The sequence below is a fragment of the Platalea leucorodia genome (assembly GCF_965183815.1).
Source record: "Platalea leucorodia genome assembly, chromosome: 1".
In the NCBI taxonomy this organism is placed as follows: Eukaryota; Metazoa; Chordata; class Aves; order Pelecaniformes; family Threskiornithidae; genus Platalea; species Platalea leucorodia.
This window is the reverse complement of record NC_138823.1, coordinates 102,486,085-102,514,067: the sequence shown is the minus strand read 5'-3', so window position 1 is coordinate 102,514,067 and position 27,983 is coordinate 102,486,085. Positions and strand designations below refer to the sequence as shown.

Sequence of the window (27,983 nt, the reverse complement as noted above, 5' to 3'; positions counted from 1 at the left end):
TAACAGAGTGTGCATCAATTATCTATTAAACAACTTGAGCAGCAAGATGTGATGCTATTATTACCAACACTAGTCCATAGACACACACGTATATGTATTTTCTCTCTCTTGCCTCCTTCACAAACATGAAGCATTGTTTTTAATAACACAAGTCAGTGGAATAGCACAGACTTCTAAAGGCCATACTGCAAGATGGCACACCTCAACTTACCTTCTTAGGAATTCTCTCTCAGGGAGGTTGTTTTTTAAAAAAAAATGGCCAGGTGAACATTAGCTTGCTGTATAATGCATTCTGACATCTATTTTGGGGACTTGACTTGCCTAAACAGCAGAACACTTAAAAAAGTTTAAAATCTGAACTTTATGAAAGAAGTAACTGGATGGAACTGGGAGCACGGTACTTACCTCACCAACCTCTGAACTGTGGTGTGATGCAAAATGAGCAGTGTATTTACAAGGGCAGAATAAAAAGTGTTTTCCTTTTTAAATGAAAATTGATGAAACCAGTATGTTCTGCAGCAATTCCATTCTGAACCTCCACCGGCTTTGGTTTTTTCTGTGTATGAACTCAGAGTCATTTTAGTGCTCATGAATGCATTTTGATTACTTGAATTTTAAGAAAACCATTAAACGTTTGTGTAGGTCTGTAGAGAGAAAGGCAGTCTTGTAAAAGATGTGTCTTTCCCTCCGCGCTTTTATTGTGCTTTAGGTCAGTTATGTACAGGAAAAGGAGTCAACACAGTTCACAGAAACCTCTGCACAAACGACAGAGCTTGGAAAGCTTACGCAGGAGCTTCCCAACGAGCTGCACCAACACATTTTAGTCCTGGCCTAATGCAACTACAACATCGTTGAAAACATCAGCATCCATATCCCTTCACGCACGGGGCTTTCCGGGGGTTTATCAGCGGAGGTATGTGAGCCATTCTTTTTTCCACTGGATTGCTCAGTTTAGAGATTTTTTTTACATCTCTACCTGCTAAGCAGGCTGCAAAAAATTCAGCTAAAAAACTCAAAACCATTACAAACCCCATTAATTTTCTCACCTTCTCATGCCTTTTATATCCAAAGTCACATACAGAGCAAGAACAACTGTTTGAAAATAATTATGTACAACTGATTTTAACCAAACCAGGATCACAGGCCTGCATAATTTTAATTTATGTACCTTTTTTTTTCCATTTTTGACTCATTAGTCCTGAGTAAAAATGTTCACAGCTACAGTTAGTATCTTTTCAACCCCTGCCAGTACAGTGATTTACCTGGTGGCACCTAAGGAGCTACTCACTGTACGTTCCAGAGAGGTTAAAAAAACCCCAAACAAGAAATACAAGTTTGTGACCTGATGCAGAAAGATTTCATGCTCCCTCTACAGACTGAGAGAAACCAGTGGAGAACTACGCCCTCAGAGTTCAGAGATAAGTCCTAAGAAAAAACACAAATAGTGGGCAGAAGAATTTTACTCCGTCCTTCAGTCCATCACAGGACACCAGGCTTCCACACCCTTTACTAACCCAGCTGCGTGCTGTGGCGCAGGCTAGTCCATGCTTTGCCTCGTCTTCTTGGAGAGGAAAGAGAGAAAGCAGAGCCCAGCTTAAGAGAAACCAACAAACAACTGCTCTGTTGACTTTTACCAGCATTTGAATCCGTCCTTCTGACAACATGAGTTGTTAAACTGCAGCTGTATCAATGCGTGTTGAAATAGTGGCAGAAAGCAAGCACAAGTGTGCCTTCTCAATAGGCCTACTCTTCCTGTTACTAAAGCTGCGTATGTTTTGGGCCTAAATTAATTGTTAAGGAATACACAAGATAAATAGCTACATTTCAAAGCCTGTTATTGCTCACTTAAAATAAGGGAAACTGTTATTTCTGGTTACTGCCAATGTAGAGGTGATGCTTCACAAGAGATGCAGGTATGCTTTTTGCTTTGGAAAAATCTGTTCTCTGCAATTAAATAGGGCCTTAAAAAAGTCCATTAAAAAGGCCACTTTTGGGGTGGATTTTTCTTTGACGTTTGAAGTCAGATTCCTAAATTTGCAGCTCAGAACCAGAATTACTGATGAACGCTGACTGCTGTCATCCTTAAAGCTGAAAATACTGCTCTCTTCAAGAAAGGCCATTATGTGAAGAAGTATTTGACAGAAACACTTGAAATGAGAATGCCCCAAAAATAAGTAGTTGTATGCGACAGAGAAAACTTACGGAACATACGTGGGGTGGAGGTGAGACTACTGTGGAAAGCATGCCGCTGTTTTCCCTTGTGTTTCTCTCCTTTCATGTGTGAGCAGTAAAACCTCACCGTAGGTTTTTGGCACAAAATATATATTAAATTAGCAAGTTTAGAAATCCTTGCAGTTTTCAGTAAGGAAGAACAAATGCAAGGAAAGTGTCCAAAGTCCACCCTGTAATGATAAAAGTCTCTTCCCTCCTGCTGTTCCTATTGGTTTGTTAATGTGCTTCTGCTCAGCCCAAATGTTTCTGCTTTAAGGTGGTTCTTTATCTCCACTCTTCCAGCTGCTGGTTGGGATTTTTTCAAACCTGCATGAACCTAGGCAAGATAAAAAATAGCCTGTCATTATATGAGAAGCTGCTCTCTTTGCAGCAGAAGGAAATACAGCTTCACAGAGGCCTCAACCCTGATTTTTCTCCTCTTATTTTCAGAACACCATCTCTGGCTTCTCCCTCCCTAATCCCTTTCAGGACATTGCTCCAAGCCAGTGTCAGCATGTGCTGGAATTGGTTTTGAGCAACACTGGAGAATAATCCAGGTAGTTGTAGCCATAGCCAACAATCCACAACTACTTCCACCTGCCTCTTAGTGGCAAGGGAGCGGGGTAAGAAGGGGAGTTTCTCTGGGTCTCCCTTTCTTTCTTTTGTCACTTGTAGCAACTTAACTTTTGAATCCACTGACACTTCCCTGCTGTAGGAGTGCAGAAGAGAGGTAGACAATACAGCCCCACAGACTTTGGCAGGAAAGGGTCGTCAACGGGGAAAATGACCCACACAAAATCTTGCTCATCTGAAGACGGCCTCCTTGGAAATCTTCATACAGCTTGGTACAACAGGGCTCTGCGATGCCATCAGCATCAATAGCCAAGAGAGCTGGTGTGCACGTGAGGAGCTATACAGACTCTGGATGGGGAGTCAGGACGTCGCAACCGTGGTGGCATCATTCTCCAGAGAGATGTTACAGCTAGTACCTGTCCTCATCACCCTTTTATCTTTACCTTCTCTTTTACAAGACAGGGACTACAGATCCAGAGTTAGTATGTGGGCGGGAGGGGGAGGGCAGCATCCGTTACGTCCCTCACTATCAACAGACTGCTGCAGCAGCCGAGAAGGCAAATCGGGGCTGCCTCCACCATGAGCCTCAGCTTCCCCTGGGCTGCCACGTGCAAGTACACACAGCGTGTCTCAAGGAACAGCCTGCAGCTTCACTTCTGGCAACGGTGAGCAGTATCGTACTGCTCAAGTGTATCTTTGCCAGTGCTGGGGCTCCCCACCTCATCCAATCCGGCTAGGGTGAACCTTCCCCTTTGCCAAGGAGCAGACACTGAGCTGAATTCCCCCACGCTCTGCGGCCCGCCCCTCTACAGCAGCTTGTTTCCTCCTTTAGAAACGGACTGTATATGCAGAGTCTGAAGCAGAAACCCTAGCCAGCCGTACGTACGTGAGGAGGTAGTGGAGGTTCGAGGTGCCGCCCAAGGAAGGAAAGCAAGCGTCGCCATATCAGACCGCTTCCCAGAAACATAATCCCCGTCACCAGCCAAAATATTCTGGGGTCCTACCGACAGAATGTTCCCATTAGTCATGCGGCTCTCTCTTCAGAAGAGGGATTATCCAAAGGTGATCTCTCAGTCCCCACCAGTGTTCTCCTCGTTTATGGGAGGAAGTGGTAAACTCTCTACCATCAACAGCCAAGCCCAACCTCAGGAAAACGGCTGTTTCATAGCAAAGCGTTTTATTTAGGAATCACCCTAGTGTATTCTGTTACCGTCCCATGCAATTTTCCTTCCTTCACTGGGAAGTTTGGAAACTAAACCTTCTATTTAATGGATTTGGAAAGGAAGAAGTCTTTGCTTTGTTTTGTTTTTTGTTTTAAAGATAGCACGTGCAATTGTAAATTTGTACCGCCCGGCCTGTGCCCCCGCCAGTCTGGGTATAAGCATGTAATTGACAATAGAGTATTTCCTCTGGTGTGCTGGAAATGCCCGGGCTGCCTGCCAGACAGCCCTGTCTCTGGAAGACACAGCTGGTCTTTTCAGAAGAATAGATGATCATTAAAGAAACCTTCATACTGCGTTCTAGTCAGTCCTTACACAACCATAAACTTGTCTTCCCATTTCTTTTCCATGGACATTACACAGAAAAAAGGCTGCGATACCATGCAGTTAGCCCTACAGTACTTCGCTTACAAAAAAGTGACGGCATGAACACATGAATCGCCGGACTAAATTATGTTCACACACTAATATAAATCTGGAGCTTTACCTATAGAAAGAATGAAGTTGTACTGAATATAAAATGCACTGTAAGAGTAGGGCCCATGGTTTACGTCACTGATAAAAGCAGTACTCGTTCCTTACCTCTTCAAGAGATGACTCCAAGTTCATACCAAATGCAACCCCTATGAGTCCAAAGAGAGAGAGAGAGAAAGTCCCCATCGTCAGCTGCAAGTTCAGTCTCATCATCACATTACGGTGGCTAAAGAAGAGAGAAACATCTGTAAGGGGAACCCGAAAATTGATTTGCTGCCTAAAGTCTCAAATTCCATACAGCATGCGCTAAAACCAAATAGTGAAAGAGAGGGAGTCATGCTGGAATGAGGCAACCCAGTGACAAAGCTCATGAAACAACAGTATAGAGAGGCTATCGTTTTGCAATTGCTGCATCAGGATACCTCTAAGGCAGCAGGTTCTGCTTAATCATCAGCAGACTTGCCAGCATCGCTCACTTCTTGGAAGTGTATATACACAGAGTAACAGTAAATTTCCACGGAAATTTGTGTTCTCTCACCACCAACTGGCTGGACTTTATATGTCCGTATTCACAAGAAACAAAAATTTACTGTTACCTTGCAAATGAATATACTTACAAAGAAGTAGTGTCGGCAAATGCTGCAGACTATAAACTTGAGCCTGTTTTGGAGAATTCCATATTCAAGTCTTCCCCAAAAGGATTTTTGTGGTTTCCTGATGCAGCATCCACCAACTGCTTCTACAGATAACTCCCCAGTGAAGAGGAGAAAGACTATTAAATGCTGACCTCAAAGACAGAGTGGCGTGCGCTTGCAAATGCAAGCTACAATCATTTTTCAGTAAGAAAGCTGACCAGTAGTGAAAACTGTAGCATACAGAGAGAGAAAATACTCGCTCCAAAGTTATTCATTCTTGTATCACTCCACAGAGTGATAACGCAACTTGTACTGAACACCTGAGTAGCCTAGCCAGACTCTTAAATAATTCAGTTTTGTTGAATTAAAAGTAAACTTTCCTGAGTAGAATTTTATTTTGCCCTTAAATTTGCAGACATTTCCGTTAGTGAATAGCTCCCCAGAAGGATCTAGGAGAAGCCTGGTTCCTCCTGCTAGGGGAAACTGATGCCTAGCTAGAGAGGTTTTTACACACACTAATCAGGGTGTCTTGTTGCTTTGCTTTATCCAGTTCACTAATAAGAAGGTGCAATGCAGCTTCTTGTGCTGTGACTGCAAGCCCATTCAAACCCTCAGGAAGATGGAATTCCCCAACTTTCCTTGTAGGCAGATTTGAGAAAGACTAGGCAGCGTTAAATTCTGCTCAGCTTTTGGCAGTCCAACAGATAAGGTAGCTGACCTGTCCAGGTTGATAAAGACTATGCTTTCTGAGTCGTCAATCAGTACTCTGAGTTCACGAGCTTCATTTGCAAGATCTTCTGCTTGTCTGTAATAGTTCTCCAGCAGCAGCTCCATTTCCTCTGCGTGGTCAATCCCAGATGTACTCTCCTCACTGTGAGCAACAAGTTATATTTTTCTGGTTAGCTACGTGTTATACAGAAGCGTGTTACTGATGTGTTAAGACAAGGCACATAAAAGTTGTGGGGAACAGCCGACCAGAATGCTGTTAGACACGAGATCTCAAAATCCAATCTTTCCAGTGAGGAATTTCCATCAATACCAACAGCTTAGAATAAAAGGCATATTTTCATATCTATCAGCTGATCAGCACAGGCAGTCAATTATTTTGAGTACAGCAGTTAGCATTTGATGTGCTCACGGCATGCACAACACCACAAATCTTACTTTTTCAGATATTAAAAAGTTATGAAGTTATATAAATTTCGTATTATTTATAATGTTTGTATTACTATAAATGTTTCTATTATTATTATTATAAAGTGCCAACAATTTTGAAAGGAGATGCTTAATTCCTTGGTGCCCTCAAGTGGTGGGTGACAGCGCAGTCAAAAACTCCCAAGAATAAAACATAACCAAAAGTCAACACACAAACAATTACACGGCAAGGGAGATGTTTTAGGTGTATATTGAAATAGTTTAGTGGTAAGGTGTTTCAGCTATACACCGTAATTACTGCAAAACGTTTTGGGAGCATGAAGCAGCCGAAGAGTGAGTATCAAATGGAAGACGCTGCTCTCCTACGAGAACTTTGTCTGAGAGACTTTCATCTTACTTCATGGTCCAACTGCTGGTGCAGCAGCCCTCTCTGGAACAGGTACGTATGTTTCTGGCGGTGTACTGGATTGTTCACTGCGCAGATGAAAGCTGAGGCACCCGAGATCCACAAGAGCTTGGCAACTAGCAGCAAAGCCAGGAAGATTCTTCCATCATTTTTTTCTTTTGTGGTGTCGCCTCATTTCTCCAGAGAGACTAAACTTTTTAAAGGATCTCCTCCTGGCATTGCTCACTGTTAAAGGAACCTCTCTGAAATGGTTTTCCAAGAAAATAAGTGATATGTCTTAAGAATCAACCCACATAAGCTCCCTGAGGACCTTTAACAGAGCCTCTAGTTTCTCCCTTATGGGGCAGAAACTTCGAGTTAGCTAGGCTGATTTTAAAGCCCTTCAGACCTTGAGGTCTTTACTGCATGCAGATGAGGAGTTGCAGACTTGAAAGCTTTAGAGCACTATCTATCTGCTGTGCTACAGATTCAGCTCAAAGTCTTATCTGATGAGTATCTTTACATCGGCTCCTCTGAGGATATACAAACGGAAACAACAGGCATACGGGCTTGAGAATAACTGCCACCTGATTTGCTTTCATTAACTAGCCTCCACCTGTCTCACGAGTCTTCAACAGTTTGCCATCCCTTCACACAGACAATGTCTGCCTCGTCTTGTCTGTCTGTCCTCAGCTCACCATTCCTGCTGCGAACGATCTCTGATGGCACCTATATGCCTAACTGGGTTCCTCCGTACCTTCTCAGGCTTCACATCACCTGCCTCAGTCCTGGAGCCAAAAGGGCTGTCCACACACTGCCAGCCTGCCTGCAAACGTGCTGTGGCGGCTAGCGTTTCCTGGTGTGCCTCATGCACGGACAGCCTCGCTGCACCCTGCAGCATGGCTCCAGCGCTCTATACACAACCTCCTACCACCTCTCCTACCCTCGTGCAATGGCGTCTGAAAGAAGGGATGACTTCAGGTTTCTCCTGACATGAGAGCGTAAGGTGACCTTGGTATCTTTCCTGGATGTTCCCTACCCATTGTCTACCCTGAGGCGCAAAGAGATTTGCCAGCAGCTTGTATTAGGTCCAAAAGAAGGCTGTGAGCAAAACCAGGAGGAAGACCAGCTGCTGGCTCAGGAGCAGCCTGGAATTCAGAGCCCTCCTGACACTGCTCCAGTGGATGCATTAGAAATGCAAACTACGCCCCAGTTCTGGAATACTGAGCGTCTGCTGCACGTTGAGACTAAGCTCTGCAGGGCAAGGAACTATCTCCTGATTTCAAACCCATGCTACTGTGTGAGCAGCATTAATATCCACATGCAATGTGGTTAGGCAAAAGTATTATTCAGCAACTTTGCAAAGGACCCTGAAAGGCAGTTTCTGTTACCTGCTGAAACATAAAACATGTCTGTATGGCCAAGATTTAAATACAGTTCAGCCCAAAACATACTGGGATCTGATATACGTTATCTTTTTGCTTTTTAGTTTTTGTCAAAGCGACCAGTGCTGCTGCTGTGTGCTTTCACCAGAATTTGAGAGAGTGCAATAGGACTATTTCTACATTTTTCCTGAAATGCTGCTCTTCAGGTGCACAAGATTGCTCCAGGGCCTCTTTCCTTCAGGTTCTGCTGGTGAGCAAAAAGCTAGAAGCAAGGTGTTCAGTACACTAACAAAGGAAGTGTGGTCTCTGACCTATCCCAGACAAGCTTTAAAACCTGCCTCTTTGGTTTCTTTGGTGAAACTGAAGAAAATTCTCCAGAAAGTGTTAATTTGTATTGAAAAATAATATTTGCTTTTTCTCGTCCTGCCATCCTGCTCCCATCCCATTACATACTAGATGAGCTGGCCTGTTATGCCGAGAACTATTTGGAACTGCATAACATGACTAGTGCTAATGGAGTCCCTCTCCAAAATGGCAAATACAATGACTTCTGAAGTGGCAAACATTAGGGCTTTAAAAAATTAGAAAGTCTTTTTCTTTCTGCTTTTTGGCAGGGAACACCCAGTTTAGCGTTCAAGTTCTCATTAAACAAAACACACTGTTAAAAAAGTATGTGGTTTCAAAATATACATACAATACTTGTGGATCAGTCCATTTAGATAGACAGAGCTCTTCTATTAATTCTTCTTCATCTAAGATCTCCAAAATTGTTTCTTTGAAAACTTTAAGATCTGTTTCCAGTTCTGACAAGCTGAAGAAAGAACAGGCAAAAGGTCAAGTAATCCCCACTGGCACCACTGCACAAAGGTAATCTCTAAATGAGTTTGCCAGCCAGCGCCCTCGCCAGGCGGAGCGGCCAGGGAAGATTTCCTTGCGGGATTCTAAGAGCTCCTTCGAAAAATTCTCTACAGGCCACACGCTTAGCAGGGGCAGTGATCTGCCTGGGGACCAGCGAGCTACAGGCACACACTAAAAGGGATTCAGATGTGTTTTCTCGATATATTCGTAAGTCAGGAAAAACAAGCGCTCCGTGAGCATGTAGCGAGTGCATATGTGCACTGTCGTATCAGAGAGGCTGATACACGAAGGCACCAGTGTATTACTACTAGTAACCTTAAAGCATAGATCCGAAGGCTAATTCTGTTTGACTTTCTGGGGAACGTTTTCATTATGTTATTTTGTTCTCTTGGGTATTATTTTGTTCTGTCAGACGCTATTTAAGAAGCTCGACTGTATTTCTGACAACTTGGAACGGATTTCCCTTCTTCTGTTTTTCCCCGTATCGCTAGGTATTTCATACACCGATTTTTACATTTACAAATAAGATGCACAAACCAGCATTACAGTAATCTAGGAAATTAGTATTAGATACCATTTTTCTAACATTTCATTGCACATAATTTTCTATGGTCATCTTCTAGTCTCTTCACGGCTTACTCTTATTTACCTCTTGCCATTTTGCAGGAGAATGTGTAGTTTACTCCTATCCACAGACAAAAGCTTGGGGTCCACTAGAGCTTCCAGTGTCTCAAGGATCTGAGGCTGCAAAGTGTTAAGTCTCCCCTGCAGTTTGCTGATCTAGATAACAACATGATCCTTCATAAGAATTAAAGCAATCCCTTTAGAATGACTTGGGCAACTGACTCCTGTCTCTGAACACAGAATTCACAGTAACAGGCAGTTAACACAATCTGCTTTCCAATGCCTGGGAAATACTTGCTATAGGGATACCACTTACAAGATAAAGCCAGTGCAAAATACAGTATTTTCTAAAAGTGATTTGCACTGAACTGAAACCCAGTGACAACCACAGCAGTAAGGCTGATAAAGCTAAAACACTATTTGTCTAGAAATGTCATATTAGCATTAGCAAGCATAGATTTTTAAGGATAGCTAGAAATCATTATCTGACTCCTGCCCAAGAGGCCAAAAACCTCAGCGCTTTTATGTGACTTCCATTTCAGCTACAGCATGTCTCTAGAAAGGTACTGACTTGTTTTTTAATTGTCCAAATGATGGTGAAGCCATCGCATCCAATTAGCACTTTCTCGGGAAGGGGATGGAAACATACATACACACAAAACCATAAAAGCTAAAGCAACAAAAGCCAAAACCAAAAAAGAGCTCCTACAGTAAGTGTGGAATACATATACAAATGTGTATGTATAAATACTGACACAAGAATAAAATCACACTGTCCTTTCTATGAAGCAAGAACTTCCACAACAATTTACATAAAAAAAGAGATAGCTCACCCGGTACTGCAGGATTGCTTCTATGGCTCGGAATTCAAAGGGCAGGGAATATGTAACTAGTTGACCTTCCCCAGCCAGCTGAGACGCTAGTTCATTGAAGAGCCAGTGCTCCAGATTTAAATTACGATAATCTAGTATCAGAAGAAACTCTGGTGTTATGACAGCCTTCAAGAACTGAAAAAGATAGTACATGTAGGAGTCTGAAAAAAAACCCTCTGAAGATTTCTCATAACTCTGCAGTGCATTTGATAATTTAGGATTTGATAAAGCCACTCTTCAAATATCTTTTCAGGCAGGAAAACAACAGAACCTCATGCTAACTGCAAACTAGTGGATTCCCCATGCTTCAGACACAGCACTGTGCTAGTGGTGGTGTGATTGAGAAGAGGCTCCTCGTAAGCCTTTACTTCTATGACCACGTTAGTAACGTTTCTCCTGTGCTCAACTAGGAAAACGGTCATTAATTTGTACTGTTGGTAAACCCCTACCTCTGATTGCCAGGTAGAGCTCCAAAGACACATTTACTGCTGAACGACATGTCATAGAAAGCTGGTATTAAAAGAACCGTGCAAGAAAGCGCAAGTGCAAGGATAAGATACGGTTCAAGTTTACACTCGGCTATAGGGAAACCATTACCTCCATTCTCATGATGATCCTGTTGTTCCTAGTTGCAATGCTCATTAGGTGCTGAAACCTCAGATCTCGAGCTTGAAGACCCAATTCCTGGTACAATTCTGTTTTCTTCTTTTCTATCATAAAAATATTTTTAAATGAAGACATTTAGGGGACAAGCATATATGTTCTGAAATTACATTTCAGTGTGTTACCAAGTCCCGCAAAATAAAAAAAAACTGTGCTAGCTTTAAAACAGTTTTTCTCCCATTGATTCTTCAATGTAATTTATTTTTTTTACAAAGTTTAGAAGACTGTATCTTGAGTGGAAAGAGAAAAATTCTAGATGTAAGTGAAAAAGTTGGCCATGACAATTAATTTCATGTCAGACACCAAGTGACTCATTTGAGAAAGCATATGTAATCCTACGGGAAGGGAAATACAAGGCAGGGAAAGTAGCATGCTGGTCAAAAAGGGAAAACAACAAGGTAAAAATTACCTTCCTGTAAGAGATGGTATATGTTATTTTCAAAATATTACTTAAAAATATACAAAAATTGTAACAATAAAGATGCTATGAAGAGCAACAGATGGCAGCAAAACAGAGGAAACATTGCAACATCCTGAATAAACACACTGAAGTATTCCAAATCTAATTTTCTACCCCATGCAGATTCCCAATTGGGCTTTTCTGTATTGGACAAGGAAAAAAGACAAACAAAAAATAAACAAGCAAACAAAACTACAATGAAAACTCACCAAAATATGTAGTATTTCCCTCTTTGTCAAGCTTCATCTAAAGGAGTGGAAAAAAACATTTTTTTTTTTCACAGAGCTGCTACAAACCAAGAAATCAATTTCTAAAATTGTTTGCACTTGCCTAGAAGTCAAATGGAAAATACGTTATGAAGAAAAACCAACTTTTTATGCCCTATCTTCACAGTTCATCCCAATTAAGAAAAATATTGCACCAAATGGCCATATATTTCACTGTGTTTGTATACACACTAAACAAAACCGGTGTCATCTGCATGACCATGTTCCTACACAAACTTTGGGAAGGAAGTGATTTACAGAGGATCAAACTTAGACTAGACTAGACTATTTCAGTTGGAAGGGACCTACAACGATCCTCTAGTCCAACTGCCTGACCAATTCAGGGCTGACCAAGTTAAAGCGTGTTAATAAGGGCGTCATCCAAATGCCTCTTCAACACTGACCGCCATGGGGCGTCAACCACCTCTCCAGGAAGCCTGTTCCAGCATTTGACCACCCTCTCCATAAAGCAACGCTTCCTAATGTCCAGTTTAAACCTCCCCTGGTGCAGCTTTGAACCATTCCCACGCATCCTATCCCTGGATACCAGGGAGAAGAGATCAGTGGGGCATCTTACATTTTGGATTACAAATTTTGCTATTTCCTCTGGAGGAATCTGAAAAATTTACAAACGAAATTTAAAAAGTAAAGAGTACCACAAACTGGGTAGTTAGGCCTTGTGCCCATGTCAAGTATTGCACTACCACGCTACTCACCTAGTAACCTGCATCTAAATGCTTCTTGTCTTAGTACTTGTCATTCAGATCATTCATTTAACACTTGTACCTCCCAGTAAAATGATTTTATTGGAAAAACTGCCATGTCTGGTTCAATCAGAAAGTTTGCTGTTTTGCTCATAAATCATGTAGCTTAATTCCATATTGCTGGCTTTAAAAATAACCTTCCATGAATTAAACATACCTAAGCATACGTTCCAGCACAGCTGTGACAGGGGTTACCTGGCCACAAGGACCTAGCTGCACGCACCTTGTTGCAGAACAACTGCTTTTCATTCTCAACAAGGAGGCCTTACCTTCCCTCGCATGCACTAATAACTAATAAGCAGTTTGCAAATGGCTTTCAGACTCATTTTAAAAAAGAATATATAGAGAGCTTGTTTTTCCCCAAATCCTACATTTGCTTAGAATTGCAGCTACCAAGACATGGGAATACTTCTAAAAGGCATTAGCAAGCCTTGACAAGCTTAGCAAGAAACCTTCTGACTGCAGCACTTCTAGGAGCTGAGCTGCCTTCACAATGAAAGCAGGAGAACTTCCAGCAGATGCTAGATTTTAGAAACACATCTTGATGAACACTGCATACCATAACGGGTCCTCAAGTCAGAATACCTTAAACCAACAATTCAGAACTAGGGATGTTCTCTGAGAGATGAATCCATCTGCTCTTTTGATGCTTTAAGAAAATTTAAAAAGAGCACTATCATCTTGCACAAGCTGCCCTCGTTGGTGGAAACACCTGCACGTACTTACCACGGCAAAAACAGGGGACACGCTAGCTAAGGTGGCTTGGGAGGCCTCTGTTGTGGCATGTTGATAAAATTTACCTGAAGAAAGACAAGACATTTCTACTTTCAGCACACTGCACGTTGCCTTTGATCATGCGGCGCCCTGCTACAAGCCACCCCCATAACGCACTTGCACGGAAACTCGGCAGCATCGACCATGAGCAGGCCCCCACGAACCCGACCGCCGCCCAGCAGCGCCCGGGCAGGAGGCCGATTCCGCACCGACTGCCGCCACCGCCGGTTTGGTTTCCCGGTCCCGGGTCGGGTGTCACCCACCCTCCCTCCCCCGCTCCCCGCCGCCCGCGGGCCCGCACAGCGAGGCCTGCCGGGCCGCGCAGCGGGGCCGCCGCCGCCGCCGCCGCCGCCTAGGACCAGGGCCCGGCGGGGCCTGCCCGCAGGGGCCGGCCGGCGGCGGGCCCGGCCCGGCCCGGCCCAGCCCCGCCGCTTACCCGCCCAGCGCAGCCCCCGGGCACACGGCGGCACCGCCGCCCCCGCGGGCCGACCCTGGCCCGGCGGCAGCCCCAGGGCGGTCCGCAGGCGGGACCCGCCGCCCGCCCAGCCGCGGGGGCGGCCCAGGGCCCGGGGGAGCAGCCCGGCCCGCAGCATAGGCAGGCGCGCAGGCCCCGCGCAGCGCCCCGCACGGCCCGGCCCGGCGCGGCCCGGCTGCCAGCGCGCAGCCGCGGCGAGGGAGGAGCCCGGCGGCTGCGGCGTTACCCGTTACCCGTTACCCCTGCGCGGCCTGGGCGGAGCGCGGCGACAGCGGCTGCGGGCGGAGCCGGGAGCGGAGCCGCGGAGGCGTCCCGGCAAGGCCCGGGCGGCCCCGGGCCCTGCTCCGGCCTCCCGAGGCGCCCCGTCACGGGGACGCCTCGTGGTGGCTGGGGTTCGCCCCACCGCGCTCGGCCGCTCGATGAAGATTTTACTTTTAAAAATGCGGTTTTTCCAAGGGTAGAGCAGTTCTGCCCCCAGTAGAGGTCCTGCAATCGCATTTCCTTGCCCTGCTTGTGTATCTAAAATAGAGAGACAAGCCGGTTGGTTGAGATCTAAAAGTTTAATTAGTAGCTTCCAGTACCGTCTGTTATTTTTAAACGGCCGCCGCCACGCGCGACAGGCTAACGCAGATGGCAGGAGCGCCCTTCCTTCGGCGGGTGCTGCTGAGGCGGGTGCTGCTGAGGCGGGTGCGCCGGCGCGAAGGCGAGGCCCGCGGCCGGAGCCCTGCGGCGGGGCGCCTTCCCCGCGCGCCCTCGCGGGCCTCGCCGCTGCGCAGCGGGGAGATACCGGAGGAAGCGATGGTGCCGCTCGTGAAGCGATCCGTGCGGCGCGGCCGCCGCAACAGGAGCGCGCCAGTCTGAACCCCGTCCTGAGCGCGGGTCTTGAGTTTTGAAGACAAGGGGGTCGGGGCCAAATTCTGCTCCCGGCTGGGCTGTAAGCGAAGGGGAAGTCACCGGAGGGCAGACGCTGTCCCCTCCTTTCCTACACCACGTCACCTGCGCGTGCGTGCGTCTGTCTGTACGCACATACGTTAACGCGCATAGATGAGCGTTTGTTCCCAGTGGATTCACGTGCGCAGCATCAGAAGGATGGTTTACGCGCACTTCGCGCGAAGATAAATGACTTCACAAGGAAGCCATTAAATAAGAAAGTTCCTTCGCAGGTACATACAGCACGTATGCGTAGACTGAGGCCATCAGAGGTTTTCAGCTCCAGGGTAAGCATGCCTGAACGCAAATGTTGGCCCCCTTTACACTTGATAAAAAGCTGAAATGTACTTAAATGGAGTATTTTAGCTCTAGTTTTGGCTAACCACAGCAGGTGGCAGTATGTACAAGACTAATTTAATACTCTTGGATGTCAGAGAGACTTAAAAGTTGGAAATACCAGACAGCACAGAAAATACTGCAGGAGAGCAGGAAACAAGCACGCAGCGTTGCTGGCAACTGAGGGCAGCTTATGTTGACTCTGCATGTTTGCAATGCAAAAGCTAGGGAAGCATCTGAAAAATATCTGCCAGAAATTTACATTTAATGGATTTGCAGCAAGTCTCACACAGCTGACATTTCACACTCTTCAATAAAAAAGGGAGAAGATACGGGGTTGATCTGTTTGTTTTCTTTCGTCCATCTGTTATTCTGGCTGCTTACGCAACAGAAGTGTTGGGAATAAGATGACATAACTTCACACCGAATATATATTGATAAGAACTTTGATATGTACAAACCAATAGGCCAGTATACCAGTAAGTATTGGTATTGTATCTCATTAGAGCTGCACTATCAGTCGTCATCCTAATTGTCTGGAAGGGATAACCAAATACCACCTCTGTCTTCCGAGGTGAAGGCAACACCTTGGTGTGAACTGGCAGCCAAGCGACGAAGCACGGATGGAATGTCTCATTTTATACTGCCACGGACAAGAGAGAACTGGCGATCTAGAACCGCCATCTATTTACTGCAGCTCGAAACACCAACGAGCTGCTTGTTGCTTCTGCTGCAGGCATGCGTCAGGTGCCCCATCTGTTCTGCAGGGCCAACCTTTGGGAGCAGTTTGCTGTATTTCATCAAAAAAATAACGGGTCAAGCTCATCTGCTGTTTGTTGAAGAAGCTCATTGACAGAAATGGGCACGACGGCCGTTCTCCGTTCAGCCAAAATGAGAGGATAGCTCCTGCACAGGCTTGCTTAGCCATGAAATTGCCATCCCAATCGGAAGCCATTCGTTAGGTTGAATTACGTGAGCAAGTAGTTCCACTGTCAGCTGAACGTCAGTGCAGGCAGGAGGGACTGGTCCGATCGCAGCTGGGGTATGTGGAAGAGAAAGAGCAGAAAGACCAAAGAAAAACACACAGAAAGAGAAGGAAATCGTAGGTATCACCAGAGGAGTCCTTATAAATCTCTACTGAAGAAAAGCTCAGAGAACTTTTTGGTAAAATTACTGTAGAAAGTCATATAGATGTCTGTCTACAGAGAAATTACCTCCTAGTGTATTATTTGTACATTTAATCAATCCTGTTTATATACAAAGATGTGCCTGAACCTATTACCTGTTTCTTCTCCTAAAAGACATGCTCACAGGAGCCCCATTTTATTCATGTTGAGGAAAACAAACAAACAAACAAAAACCCAGTCAAAACCCAAAAACCAAATTAACCAAAAAACCATGTTTGCTTCCAGACAGTAGATGAGTGTCCAGTGGATGCTGAGTGCAGCTGAATAAGAATACAGAGAGAGAAAAGGAAAGAGCCAATGGAAAACTTAGAATACGTAATATTCATATTTAGAATAATTTCTCTTATGTGAACTCAATTGATAATCTCAGATGCCGTGATCAAAGGTAGCTACAGTAACACACTGAGAAATCTTTGCCTAGACAGGATGACTGCACTTTTCATTACAAGACCACATGAAAGACATTTTCCAACTTTTTCCCTACTTGAGCTAACCACCTGGAACTTGTTTCTCCACGGAGAACCATTTCCTCGTGTGCCTCTAAGAGTCTGCAGAAGTATTTTCCCTATGTAACCCTTTATCATCTCAGCTGTCTCAAGAGTACTGTTACAAAACACCTGTGTCATCAAAAGCTGTAGCTTAAACTGTTGATTATTTAATGCTTTTTTTTAAGCAAAAATTGATCCCGGTATTCTAAGGAGTTTTTGATCTGGCAATTGTATAAGTAGGTGAAATTGCGATGACATGGGTTTTAAAATTTACAATTGCATCAGTACATCAGTATTTTGTTTCTTCCAGTTAGTGTGTGTGCATGAGAGCTGAACCACCCGGTATTTATGGACCTTAAACCGCCAATGCAGACAGCCCGATTGCCCCAGAATTACAACTGGGAATAAAGTGGCTGCTATTGCTTAGTCTGATCTTTAGGTAAGCTCCACAAAGGTGTAGTTATTGTGATTCTCAGCACTACGTGCAATAGAACAAGCTGAATTTTGTTCTCTGTATTTAGAAACATTATCCTTACTCTTTCTGTACATCCTATAGGACTCTTCTTCAGCGCTAGGACATGTTCCTGTTCTCATGTTTGGATGTCACTGAGCCTTGTCAGGGACCTGCAACAAGCTGCAAAATCTTTCCTGGTCCTGAAACGGCAGAGACCTCACGGCGTTTTGCTGCAGAAAAAGTGACCCTGTTTGATGCTACGTCGCTATGCCATGACTCTGTTCCCATCACATCCCCCAGCGTGGGCTTGTTCCGTGACCTCAGGTCCATCATGTGGTCCGGACACGCAACCTGACCAACGTGGTCTCGTGCATCTACCTCAAGTAAGACGAGAGGTCTGACATTACTCCATCATAAAAAGATGATGTGTCTCTGCATTTATCTTAATTGTGACAGTGGGTTCAGCAGCGTGTCTCGTTACTGTTGAGAATGCGATTAGGATCTCCTAATAGGAGATCCTAATAGGTAGCTTAGAAACTGAAACAATAGTGGGGATAAGAGGTCGGGCCCTGGAAAGGCTAAAAGGAGCAGACAGATTCTCATGGGTGAAGGCTCTGCTATCACAGGCTGAAGTGTTAGAGCTTTTCTTAGCTTTTGGGCAGTGGTTGTACTTAGGCAAGATGGAAAGCATGCTGACTTTATACTGTATTGCAAACACTGGTTTGGTTTTGCTTTTTTCCTATCACTGAAGAAAATAAAATGTATCGTTCTGAAAAGGTTGGTGTGGAATGGCGAGAGTAAGGAAACAGTGAGATTCCACTGCAGCACAAGCAAAGGGAGAGAGGGCAGAAACGCAAGCAGCTCAATTTGAAACATGAAGTCTTCAGAGGCATAGCTATTAGCTATGTAAAGGTTAAACTATGGGCAAAATTCTGCATTGTAATTCTTCAAAGGATTCAGAACGTACTCCCAGTTTTGGACAAAGATTTTGCCCACCAGTTCTAGAAAGCTTTAAGGCTAGCAATGCGCTGATACCATTTAAGGGGTATTTTATTGCAGTCCACTGAAGTGATTGTAACTAGCGTGGCCATAGGTAAAGACCAACAGTATTTTGGAGTAGCACAGGTGTCAAAATGGGTGCATGAGTGAAATGTGCAGGGCTTATTCCTATGCCAAAGATGTGCGACTGCAAATTAGGCCTAAGATCACCAAAAGTGGTAGAATCTGGCACAAAATAGCAGAGAGTTGATGTGTTACTGCTTGACTGCAGAACAGTGTGAAGGTCACCAGCATTTCTACACATAAGCATATTTTTAATACAAATTTTCATTTCAGGTTGCAACAGGTCAATGTTAAACAGTATTAATTCGAGGACAGTAAATGCTCGGTTCTCCCCTTTTTTAGCTAGAAGAAAACCAGCAGCAAGTAGAGAAATTTAACTGTTAACCAGTAACAGTAGCATATTTGACTTCCCTCACCCTGAAATTGCTCTTTCTGTAATGGTTAACTGCCCTGTTGTAGCTCACAGCAGGGGGGCAATTTTCCCATCAAAGGAGGTAAGATAAAAGGAAAGAAAAATTCCTTCCATCACATGTGTTGAAATCCATTTGGAAGAACAATCATTACTGTACACTAAACAACTCCAGGTAGGAAGGTCTAGACCAGTTTTAGTCTTGCAACAATCAGTGGGGAAAAGGAGCTGTTAAAGGAATTCAGTTTGAATTTAAGGCATTTTCTGTTTATTTTCTCTCAGGTTTTATGACTTCTTGTACCCAAGGCGTGGCAAAAATCCAGTGGAGTCAAAGTCTCTGTATTTTATTATGCAGCCTCCTGGAAAGAGCAAAGCAGATAGCATTAAAAAGTATAGCCAAAAGTCATGTCCCAAGCATGCTTAAAATGTTTTCAAGTAAAGAAAACTTATCTGTTGTCAGAATTTGTTTGGACACATCAGAGACTCATCTGTTCATTGAATAAGCCCATAAGATGCATGCTTGATTTATTTTTTTACAATTTTTAATAATCTGAGATTAAAAAAAAAATTACTATTGTGATAATGCAGTATCCAAAGTTACTTCCTAAACATTGGAGAGTCGGGAGATGTTTGGCTGAGAATTAGCAAGGAAAATGCAGCTTCAAGTGGATCATTTGTTCATGAAGTTTTTAAAATAGTTTAAGATGAAAATGGTATCAGGATGACTTCATGATCTGATATCTTTATCTGTGAAATCTAAGCGAGTCATTTGATGATGGTAGAGGTTGGACCTGGTCCTTAATATGTGTATTAATATATTTTTAATATATGCTGTATCATATCTACTATGTAGAATTATAGAAATTGTCTTAGGAAAGAGTGCAACATTAACCCAGTTTGACTTTATGTTATGTTCTTTGAACCACAAATGGGTTATTTTACATTTTTTGTCTATTGTTCTTTTGTTTTATTCTGTTGATGTATTTTTGTTAAATATAAATTGTGCCCAAGGATATTCTTCTGATTTATCAGGCTAGTGTTCATAGTGTATTTCGAATTTGAGCTTGGTTCAGTGGGCACGTCGCCTCCGAGTCTGATGAACTGAAATTATCCAGACAGAATTGCAGGTTTGGGCCAGCTCAGCAAAAGTGCTATTAGCTCTTGTGATAGATCCTGGATTCTTAAGTGAACAAATTATAACAGACTCGCTCAACCAAAGAATGATGGGAGTACTGAAAAGCATTTAAATATTTCAGGAATGCAAATAACTAAAACTTACCGAAATACTGGGGGAGTGCAGTTTAGTTGTGTGTTACTAGCAAATTTCACCCATTCAGGTGACAGGATGGGAGAAAAGCACCCAAACAGTGTCCATAACATTTACCTATCCGTCACCTCAAACAGATGTTCAGAGGGCATCGTGTTAGTAGGCACATTAAAAAAAAAATCAATTGTCTGAACATACATGCCATGAATTCGTGTAGTCCAAGAGCCTAATTTCAACCCCACTGATAATGGTTTTTTCCCTGCAAGATCACGGCCCAGCTTTATTTCTGAATTGCAGCAAACGTAAGCAGCAAATGGCAACAGGTGACCTGCAGCAAAGATCCCATTTTCAGGTGGGATTTTTAATAACTGACAAGAAGCAAAGTAAGAATGGAATAAATAATGGTAGGTGTAATTTTTCAGTGGTTCGTTTGCTTCATACGTGGACTATCCTGCACACTCAAGTGGTAATCGTTAGATGTTAGTAATGAACCAAAGGCAAAATCAGGCACTACATCTCCAGTGGAGAAAGCATACATCAGAATCGGCAAAGGAATACGGAAAAGAAGCCAGGGCAGAGAGCCTGAAGCAGTCACTCATGTTGTAGAAACTGCCTTTGGGTGTCAGCTGTGGCTTGCCCTTGCCCCCAGGCCAGGCCAGCTGCCTAGCATTTTCGTGGAAGGTCTAGAAAAAGTCTGGTTTATTCTTGAGAGGGGAAAAACTGACCCCCTTAGTAAGAAATCCCAAGAGGAGCTGACCAGATGTCAATGAAATACGTGTTTTTCAGCCACCCTCCTCCTCCGCCCGCCCCGGCGGGGCAAAACGCGGCGGAGCGGCGGGGCAGGCGCCAGGCCGCAGCCTGCCACCGCCTCAGGCTCCCGGCCCCGGACGGCGGGGCGGGAGCCCCTCAGGGAGAGACTCGCGGGTGGCGAATCCTCTACTCACCGACACCCGTGTGAAGGGCGGCCCCTCCGCGGCGGGGCGGGGGACCGGTACCGGCGGGTAACGGCCGCTCGCCAGCGGCCCGCCTCGCGCGCAGCCGCCATGTCACGGCAGCTCCGCCTGGCCCTGCCCTGCCCGCCCCCGGCCGGCCGCCGCCTTCTCCCCGCCCCGCCGCCCGTGCTCGCTGTGGGGCCGCCGGGCCGGCTCGGCGTCTCCTCGCTGCCGCTGCCGCTCCCCCCTCAGGGCAGCTCCGCCGGCCGGCCCCTGCCTGGTGGCGGGGAGCCCCGGCGCGCTGCAGGGCAGAGGCGGCGGCAGGCAGCGCCTCGGCCGCCGGGGAGGAGGAGGCGGAGCGGGGACTTCCCTCCCTCCCTCCCTCCCTCTCTCGCTCGGGTGCGGGGCCCTTGGTCCGGTTCCCTCTGCCCCCGTTGCCCCCGCGTCCCTCTCCCTGCCTTTGGGCACGACGCCTCCTCGTCCTCCTTCCCCCAGCCACCGCCTGGTGAATAATTCAGCCGTGTTTTGTGCTGGCCCCTGCGCCGTCCTGCCCCTGGCGCGGCGGCTGGCTCCGGGTCTGCAGGCTCCTGGCAGGCTCCCGCCTGGCTGGGCAGGGGGGAGGACGAGCACAGGCCGGATAAAGTTTCCCGAGGAAACCAGGGTGGTAGCGGCGAGCCGCTCTCCGTGATGGCAAAGCCTGAGGATAAAGACCCTGGGAGGCCATGGGTCCCCTGCTGTGTCGGATCCACTCCCGTGCAACGCCTTTTTTGCCTGGGTTAGCGTAATCCGCCTTCACCTCGCCAGGCGCCAGGGAGCGGCAAGGGCCGGTTGCCTAGGAGGAGCCGCTCTCGCAAGGCTGAGCAGAGCTGTGCCGCAAGCCCCGGGGAGGCTGCCATCCCCCCCGCGGCGCCGGGCTGCCTCCTCTGCCTCCCTGGAGGTGGGCCCTGGTGCCCGGGCCGCGGCGTGGGTGTGGGCTCTTCACCCCGGGCAGGGAGTTGTCAGGGCGGAGGTGAGAGGGGTGCCGAGGCCGGAGCCCTCTCCTGAGCGCACAGGTGCGGGCAGCGCGTCGGGCTGGCTCGCACGCCGGGAGGCCGGGAGCCACCCAGCATGGCTAGTCCTGGCGCGAAGGGGTCCTGGCTCTCGCAGCCGATGGTGAAGAGCGTGCGGGTGTATCGCAACGGGGACCCTTTCTTCCCGGGGCGCCGTATTGTCATCAATGAGAAGAAAGTGTCCAACTTCGAGGTGTTCCTGAAAGAGGTGACAGGCAGGGTGAAGGCGCCCTTTGGAGCCGTCCGTAACATCTATACCCCCCGGGGTGGGCATCGTGTCCGGCAGCTGGAGGAGCTTCAGAGTGGAGAGCAGTATGTGGCTGGTGGCAGGGAAGCCTTCAAGAAACTCAAGTGAGTCGCTAAAAAGTAACATAAGATTTATATGGAACTTGAATATCAGCATTTGGGGTTTGGCACAGTGGCAATACTTAAGAGGACCCCCCACCCCACCCCTCTTATTAGGCATTGCACACAGTGGACTTAAAGGCTGTGACCCAAGGCAAAAAGAAAGGTACTTTTAACAGATAAAACTGCAAAAGAGCTTTAGAGGTGAGCCACAAAAAGGCTGCTGTTACCATCAGTCGCATATAGCCATCTTGACATGATGGTAGAAAAGGAGAAACAGCCCTTTAACCCAAACGACGTGCGGCAATGGCATGTTGTTGTGGTGTGTGCTTCACTGGCGGGCGAGTGTCAGTATTCCTGCTCAGTGGTAACAGGGAGAAAGCTGTAGAAAGGTGGAGTGTTGACAGTCCTGCTGTGAAGCTGATGAGCCTGGGAATTTAATTCCCGACACTTCCTTTCACGCTTATTTTTAAAAAGCAAGACATTTTATTTTTAAAATATTCTACCCAGCTATCCACCTCTCCATCACTTCTGTTCATTTGGGGTAGGATTTAGCCTTTTTATGACCAGAATAGCTCCCTCCTGTTATTTAAAAGATGACTTTTGCTTTCTTTTCCCTGCCTAGACACCAAGAATAAAGCTGACAGTTTCTCTGTTTTCTAGTGAGTGACTGGGAGGGTATCGTGGAGGAGATCTGGGCTTTTAGGTGTGTTTCCCAAGTGTCTCTGCATGTGATCAGTAATGGTTCTTAATTCTGGCAGTGAATTTCATGGTCTCAATTGCCTAATTATATGATTTGTTCAGTCTTTGTGGGCATTTTTCCTACACTTGAATAAAAAAAAAATCTCAAAATTAACAGTTCCTTTCTGGAGGTGGTTGGGAATTTGTATGCGAAACTACCAGCTTTACAGGACCTTGCTCATCTTGGCTGTGTCGAGTTGAGGACACTACATTTTTCAGGAAAGCTCATTATGTTTCAGGACAAAACTCTTTGTGTAATGAACAGGATCTCTGTCAGCACTCTTACCGTTTTTGTCACTGTCTGCTTCTGAAGATTTATTGAAGCTTCTTGCGCTTCAGTGGCAAAGCTAGAGAGTAAGATATATGACAGGCTAAATATAAGCCCCTTTCTGTCTGTACTCTCTTCCATGTCAAATGCAGTGCTCAACTCTCAAGAAAGATCTACTGTATCTTTTTGGTATTAAATCCTGAGGTTCTGTGGATGGCTTAAAGTTGTTCGTTGTCAGCACATCATGTTTCACCTCCCTCTATGTGTTTTATGTTCAACAGACAGGCTAAAAGTAAGTAAGTGTTTGGCATTAGCATGCACTATGTAGAGAACTGGACATTCTGAATTTATTTTGGGTGGGAAAAAGCATTTCTTTTTGTCATTTTGTGTTTTATGGCCAGAGTTTTATGGTGAGAGCTTTTCAGACTTTTATGGTTGCAACATGCAACAAGATACCTAAGTATTTAAGGTCAATGAAGAGAATACTTTAAAAACAGCTAACCTAAAGGACTCGGTAAAAGCAGGCTGTTTTATATATCCCTTGATAGTATGCCATAGTCCTGTGCTGTAGGGAGGATAAATAGGATGACTTGAGGTCTTTTCCCTTCTGCGTTCAGAGTTAGAGTCCTTCACTATTCATATTTATTTATATAGTGCTGTAAATGTTGGCAGTGCTTTTACAAGCATTATTTAAGACAGGCTGAAGGGCTTAATGTTGATCTTGTTGTTAACTCGGTTGTAGACTGAATGATAATTAGGGAGACATCTTAGCCAGAAAGGTCAGAGGAGAGGAGGGGTTAATTGAAAGGGACGGTTTTCTGGAAGGAATTGAAGGAATTAAAGAAAAGAGCATATGTGTGTGTATGTGTCACAGGCAAAGATAAAGCAGTTGCAGCTGTGGGAGACCAAAGCATCTTCCCTAAAGGATCTGAGTCTCGTCTGATAGCAGCAAGAAGTTTGTACATTTTTTACAATGTTTTTGCAGTGATGCTTGTTGGACACATTCATTGCTATGATAGACTATGTGGGGCTGAACTTTGAAATGGAGGCTTGTGGCACTGATGTGTGGGAGCGTAATGGAAAGGAGAGAGTATCCAAGGAGAAGCAGAAGCTGAAAGTGTCATCGCTCCACTTCAAGCAATGCATTTGTTTCTTCTCAGATGCCTTACACTGAGAACTGAATCTCTTTCTTCCCTGGCCACAGTGAACTCTAGACTAAACTGTGCTCACCTTTAGCATGTGAACCTCTGTCATTCCAAGCCCTGAATCTTCAGATACATACTTCTGAGGGTATATAGTCAATATAAACCACTGATATGTTTCATTTTTAAATAAAAATAAAGCAACCAGCATTTACAAATTCTTCTTTTAGAAAAATACATAGACATTTTCTTTAATGGAAGAATTATTAGCCCATGTTGGGAATTCCCATAAAATATATCAAGGTTCCCAGCTTGTTTTGTCATTTGCAGGTGTGCTAAGTGAACACAAGCTTTTTTGGTGTCTATGCAGTGAGGTGTGTTGGTATATTGTAGTTGTTGCAGCTGTGAGTGAGAATGCACATTCAGGCCTGCACCCCTGTGGAGTTCTTCCCTGACTCTCAGCTTCCTGAAAGAAAACTGTCTATGCTGGAGCTGGTTTCAATTTTTAGCTTTTTTTCAGCATGCTACTCTACCCTCCTCTTTCCTTTGCCCATTTACTTGTATCTGTGCTCATTAATTAATGGTAGATTGTCCTCTCTCCAGCAGTGTCTCTTTAAACAACACTGTAGTTTCATCACTGGCTTGGATAGTCATTGGGTGGAAGTAGTTCTGCTTTCTTAGCAGTGGGAATACTTTTGTAAAGTTTTTGGTTTGGACTTTTTTCAGGTGCCCTTATCCCAAGAAAAGCCTTTGGCCCTATTTAGACCTTTTCAGATTTGTAGATCCCTGAAATTTGATAACTAAATGCCCAGACCTCTGCATGGTGAATTTAAGCCTTTGACTATATATTTGCTTTTCTTTGTCACTTTTCTTGGTTCTCCTTGAAGTAATTCATAGATGCCCAGAAACAAGAACCACAGTCAGCAGCTGTTGTTATAGGCCGTTGGAACTATTTTGTCTGAAACATTTATTTCTTTTCAGTCTTGTAGGCTTTAAGACTTCTTTTTTTTTGGTCTCAAGAGAACTCCTTTTCACATGGAGAAGCTTGCAACAGTTGTTTTTCTTTGCTTTTAAACATGAGGCTTGGACACTTGTTTTTTAAACATTGTCCTACATTGCTACATTTACCTTTTCCAAAGCATTGGCATGCCCTTCCAAGCATTGCCTGGAAGCCTTACTGTGTCTTACTGTCCCTGCACACTGAAGCCTTGAAATCCTTGTGGCCATTCTGTGGTAGCTTGATAAATGATTGCCATTTCTTCAAAGAATGAATGATGCTTTTTCTTTCTCTTTTTTTTTTCTTCCTTGCTTCTACAGCTTCATTCAGGTCTCATGAATTCTCAATTTTGGCCAGGCAGAAAGGTTTCCCCTGGCAAACAAATCTTATCCCAGTCATTAACTACAAAGCATGATATTACTGGAGGGCTGCATTGCGGGCTCTGAGGTCTTCTGGTGAGCCTCCACTGATGCTTGCCATCAGGTATACCTGACGTTCTCAGACAGGGTCTTCTAGTCTTAAAAGCCTGCCAAAGCACCTGTGGTTTCCCACTGAAAGTGGGAATAGGGAGAACCTGTAACAAATGCTGATCACCTAATGTTGGATTAGATGCTCCCGGCATAGAATAGATGCCCCAGCCATTTTTGTTCTCATGTTTAGCTCTTGGCAGAAGGTGCTGAAAGGTGCTGCTGTACTGAGTTATAACCGCCCATGAAGGTGTCTCTTCCTACAGCGCTGAGAACTAGAAACACCTTGCAGTGCCAGCAGCTACTGAGAGCTGCATTCATGAGAAGAACCGCTCTCAAGAGTGCGGACAAGGGAAAGGAGTTAGCATAGTCTGGGTACCTGGACAGTTGCCTGTTTGCCAGTCTATGGGTTACTCATGCTTGAAGGCTTATTTAATTCTTTGGAAAGGCAACATACAGTTAATCCATCACTGTATGTTTTAACTAACACTTTTGTGTTAATACAATGTTTTTGTGGGAACATGCACTCTGATGGAGAGCAGTGTTGTTCAAATAGATGTTTGTTTTTTTTTCTTGTCCAGTTGGGGTATTTTGTCTATTCATAAAATAATTGTGAAGATGCTATTGGTTCATCACAACCATGAGAAACCAGGATATACAGTGTTCAGATGTGTCCATGTCCTGTTGAAATACAAGCGGTGTAGATCCTTTTAAACTTTAGCTGATGCCCTGGGTTAAACTTGGGTACGGAGGAAGGCTTTAAATGTATCAGAGACTTACTGTGACAAACTAAGAGGCAAGATGATGACTTTGAAAACTCTGGTAAGTTGATATTGTGCTGAGATTTATTGATCCACCTCACCGTAGTATGTGAGCTTCTTTCTGACAAGGGGATTATTGATGGTCTGGTCTAATCACCAGTGACTTGAAGGTAGATGGTTCTACCCTGTGTTTTGTATTAGCCCAGGGGGCTATCTTGCAGATTTATATTAACACCCCTTTGTTAAAATCTTGAATTACTTACTTTTTATGTTATTTTGAGGCATGATAAATTTTAAAAGCTTCATGTATGAAAGAAGTGTAGAAATATTTGTATTGTGTAAGTTAGATGCTTCTGTAAATAATCAATACTGTTTTCCTTCCACAGCTATTTGGATATTGGAGAAACAAAGAAAAAACCTGCTGAAGTCAATAATGAGGTAGGATGTCTGAAATATTTAAGAATTAAACGTGCAGTTAATGTTAGTGACATGCCTGCATTTATGCTTGATTTTTTAATATATATTTATTATGTTTAATAATAATACAATTATCTAGAATTCTGAACATATTATTTCAGTGATTATTACTGTGATGATTGCTCTGAGCGTGATGCATTGATTGTTTTCGGCTCAGCTTTCTGAATTGCCGCATCCAGTTACAAATTTTCAGTAAAGAAAATCTCATGTTGTTATCATTGGATCTCGTTATAAACCTAAGGGAGCTTTTTCATGCAGAAAAAGATAGTGGGAATGAGACTTTTGGGAGTTTCTTCAAAATATGGTATTTTCTCTGGAGAAGGGATATTTTTGTTTGAAAAAAATCACACTTAGTTGAAATGCTTTTCCCAGTCACTGCCAGTGTCAGTTGTAAACTTCTAACTACTTCTAGTCCATAATTCTCCAAAGTCACCTGTTTCTCTTGAACAGTGCTGCGCTATAGCCTGAGGAGATAACTGCAGGTTTCAAAAAACACTGTATGTGGATTTTTGTGAGCTGCATAACTCTGTGTTATTTTTACTGTTTTATTCTGTATGGAGATAGCAATGATTTCCAACAAACATTTGAATTACAGCTTCTGCCTGACAAGAAGCATCAGCTCACTATTTTTTCAGTTTCTTCTGCCTTGTGCTCTCGTGCCAGGTTTCCAGCAATTTAATGGTTTGTGTAGCAGGTATCTCCAGACAGTAAGACACCTTGTACTAACAGACCCTGAAAAGTGAGGCTTTAGTGCATTAATGACATTTGCTGTGATACTCGGACACTTCTTATTCAGAGGCTATGAAATATGACACCTGCATTTTATAACTGATCATAACTTCATAACCGTTTTTTTTTTTTCATTCAAATGGGCACA

General features: G+C 44.6%; 2 protein-coding genes across 5 annotated transcripts in view; one reads left to right on the top strand and one right to left on the bottom strand.

The window, feature by feature from the left end:
• Window positions 1-96: 96 nt before the first annotated feature.
• On the bottom strand, window positions 97-20,994 carry MRS2 (magnesium transporter MRS2; the record flags this gene model as incomplete). Of its 4 annotated transcripts, XM_082325516.1 has the most annotated exons (12): window positions 98-2,548; window positions 3,671-3,784; window positions 4,587-4,704; window positions 5,832-5,984; window positions 8,733-8,849; window positions 9,546-9,676; window positions 10,354-10,527; window positions 10,990-11,102; window positions 11,725-11,761; window positions 13,272-13,345; window positions 14,376-16,097; window positions 20,872-20,994. In XM_082325516.1, 9 exons carry the CDS (start codon window positions 11,759-11,761, stop codon window positions 2,438-2,440), a joined length of 1,068 nt encoding a protein of 355 aa, XP_082181642.1. In that variant the 3' UTR covers window positions 98-2,437. The 4 variants fall into 4 exon arrangements, with proteins under 4 accessions (XP_082181640.1, XP_082181641.1, XP_082181642.1 ...); XM_082325514.1 differs by lacking the exons at window positions 14,376-16,097; window positions 20,872-20,994 and adding an exon at window positions 13,756-13,912 and having other exon boundaries at window positions 97-2,548; XM_082325515.1 differs by lacking the exons at window positions 14,376-16,097; window positions 20,872-20,994 and adding an exon at window positions 13,437-13,561 and having other exon boundaries at window positions 97-2,548.
• A 972-nt stretch (window positions 20,995-21,966) lies between these two features.
• Window positions 21,967-27,983, top strand: part of DCDC2 (doublecortin domain containing 2) — a gene marked incomplete at both ends in the record, with an annotated part of 69,044 nt that continues 63,027 nt past the window's right edge. The window contains 2 exons of the mRNA XM_082332756.1: window positions 21,967-22,259; window positions 27,016-27,067. Coding sequence (XP_082188882.1) covers window positions 21,967-22,259; window positions 27,016-27,067 — 345 coding nt within the window. The remainder of the gene's footprint in view (window positions 22,260-27,015; window positions 27,068-27,983) is intronic.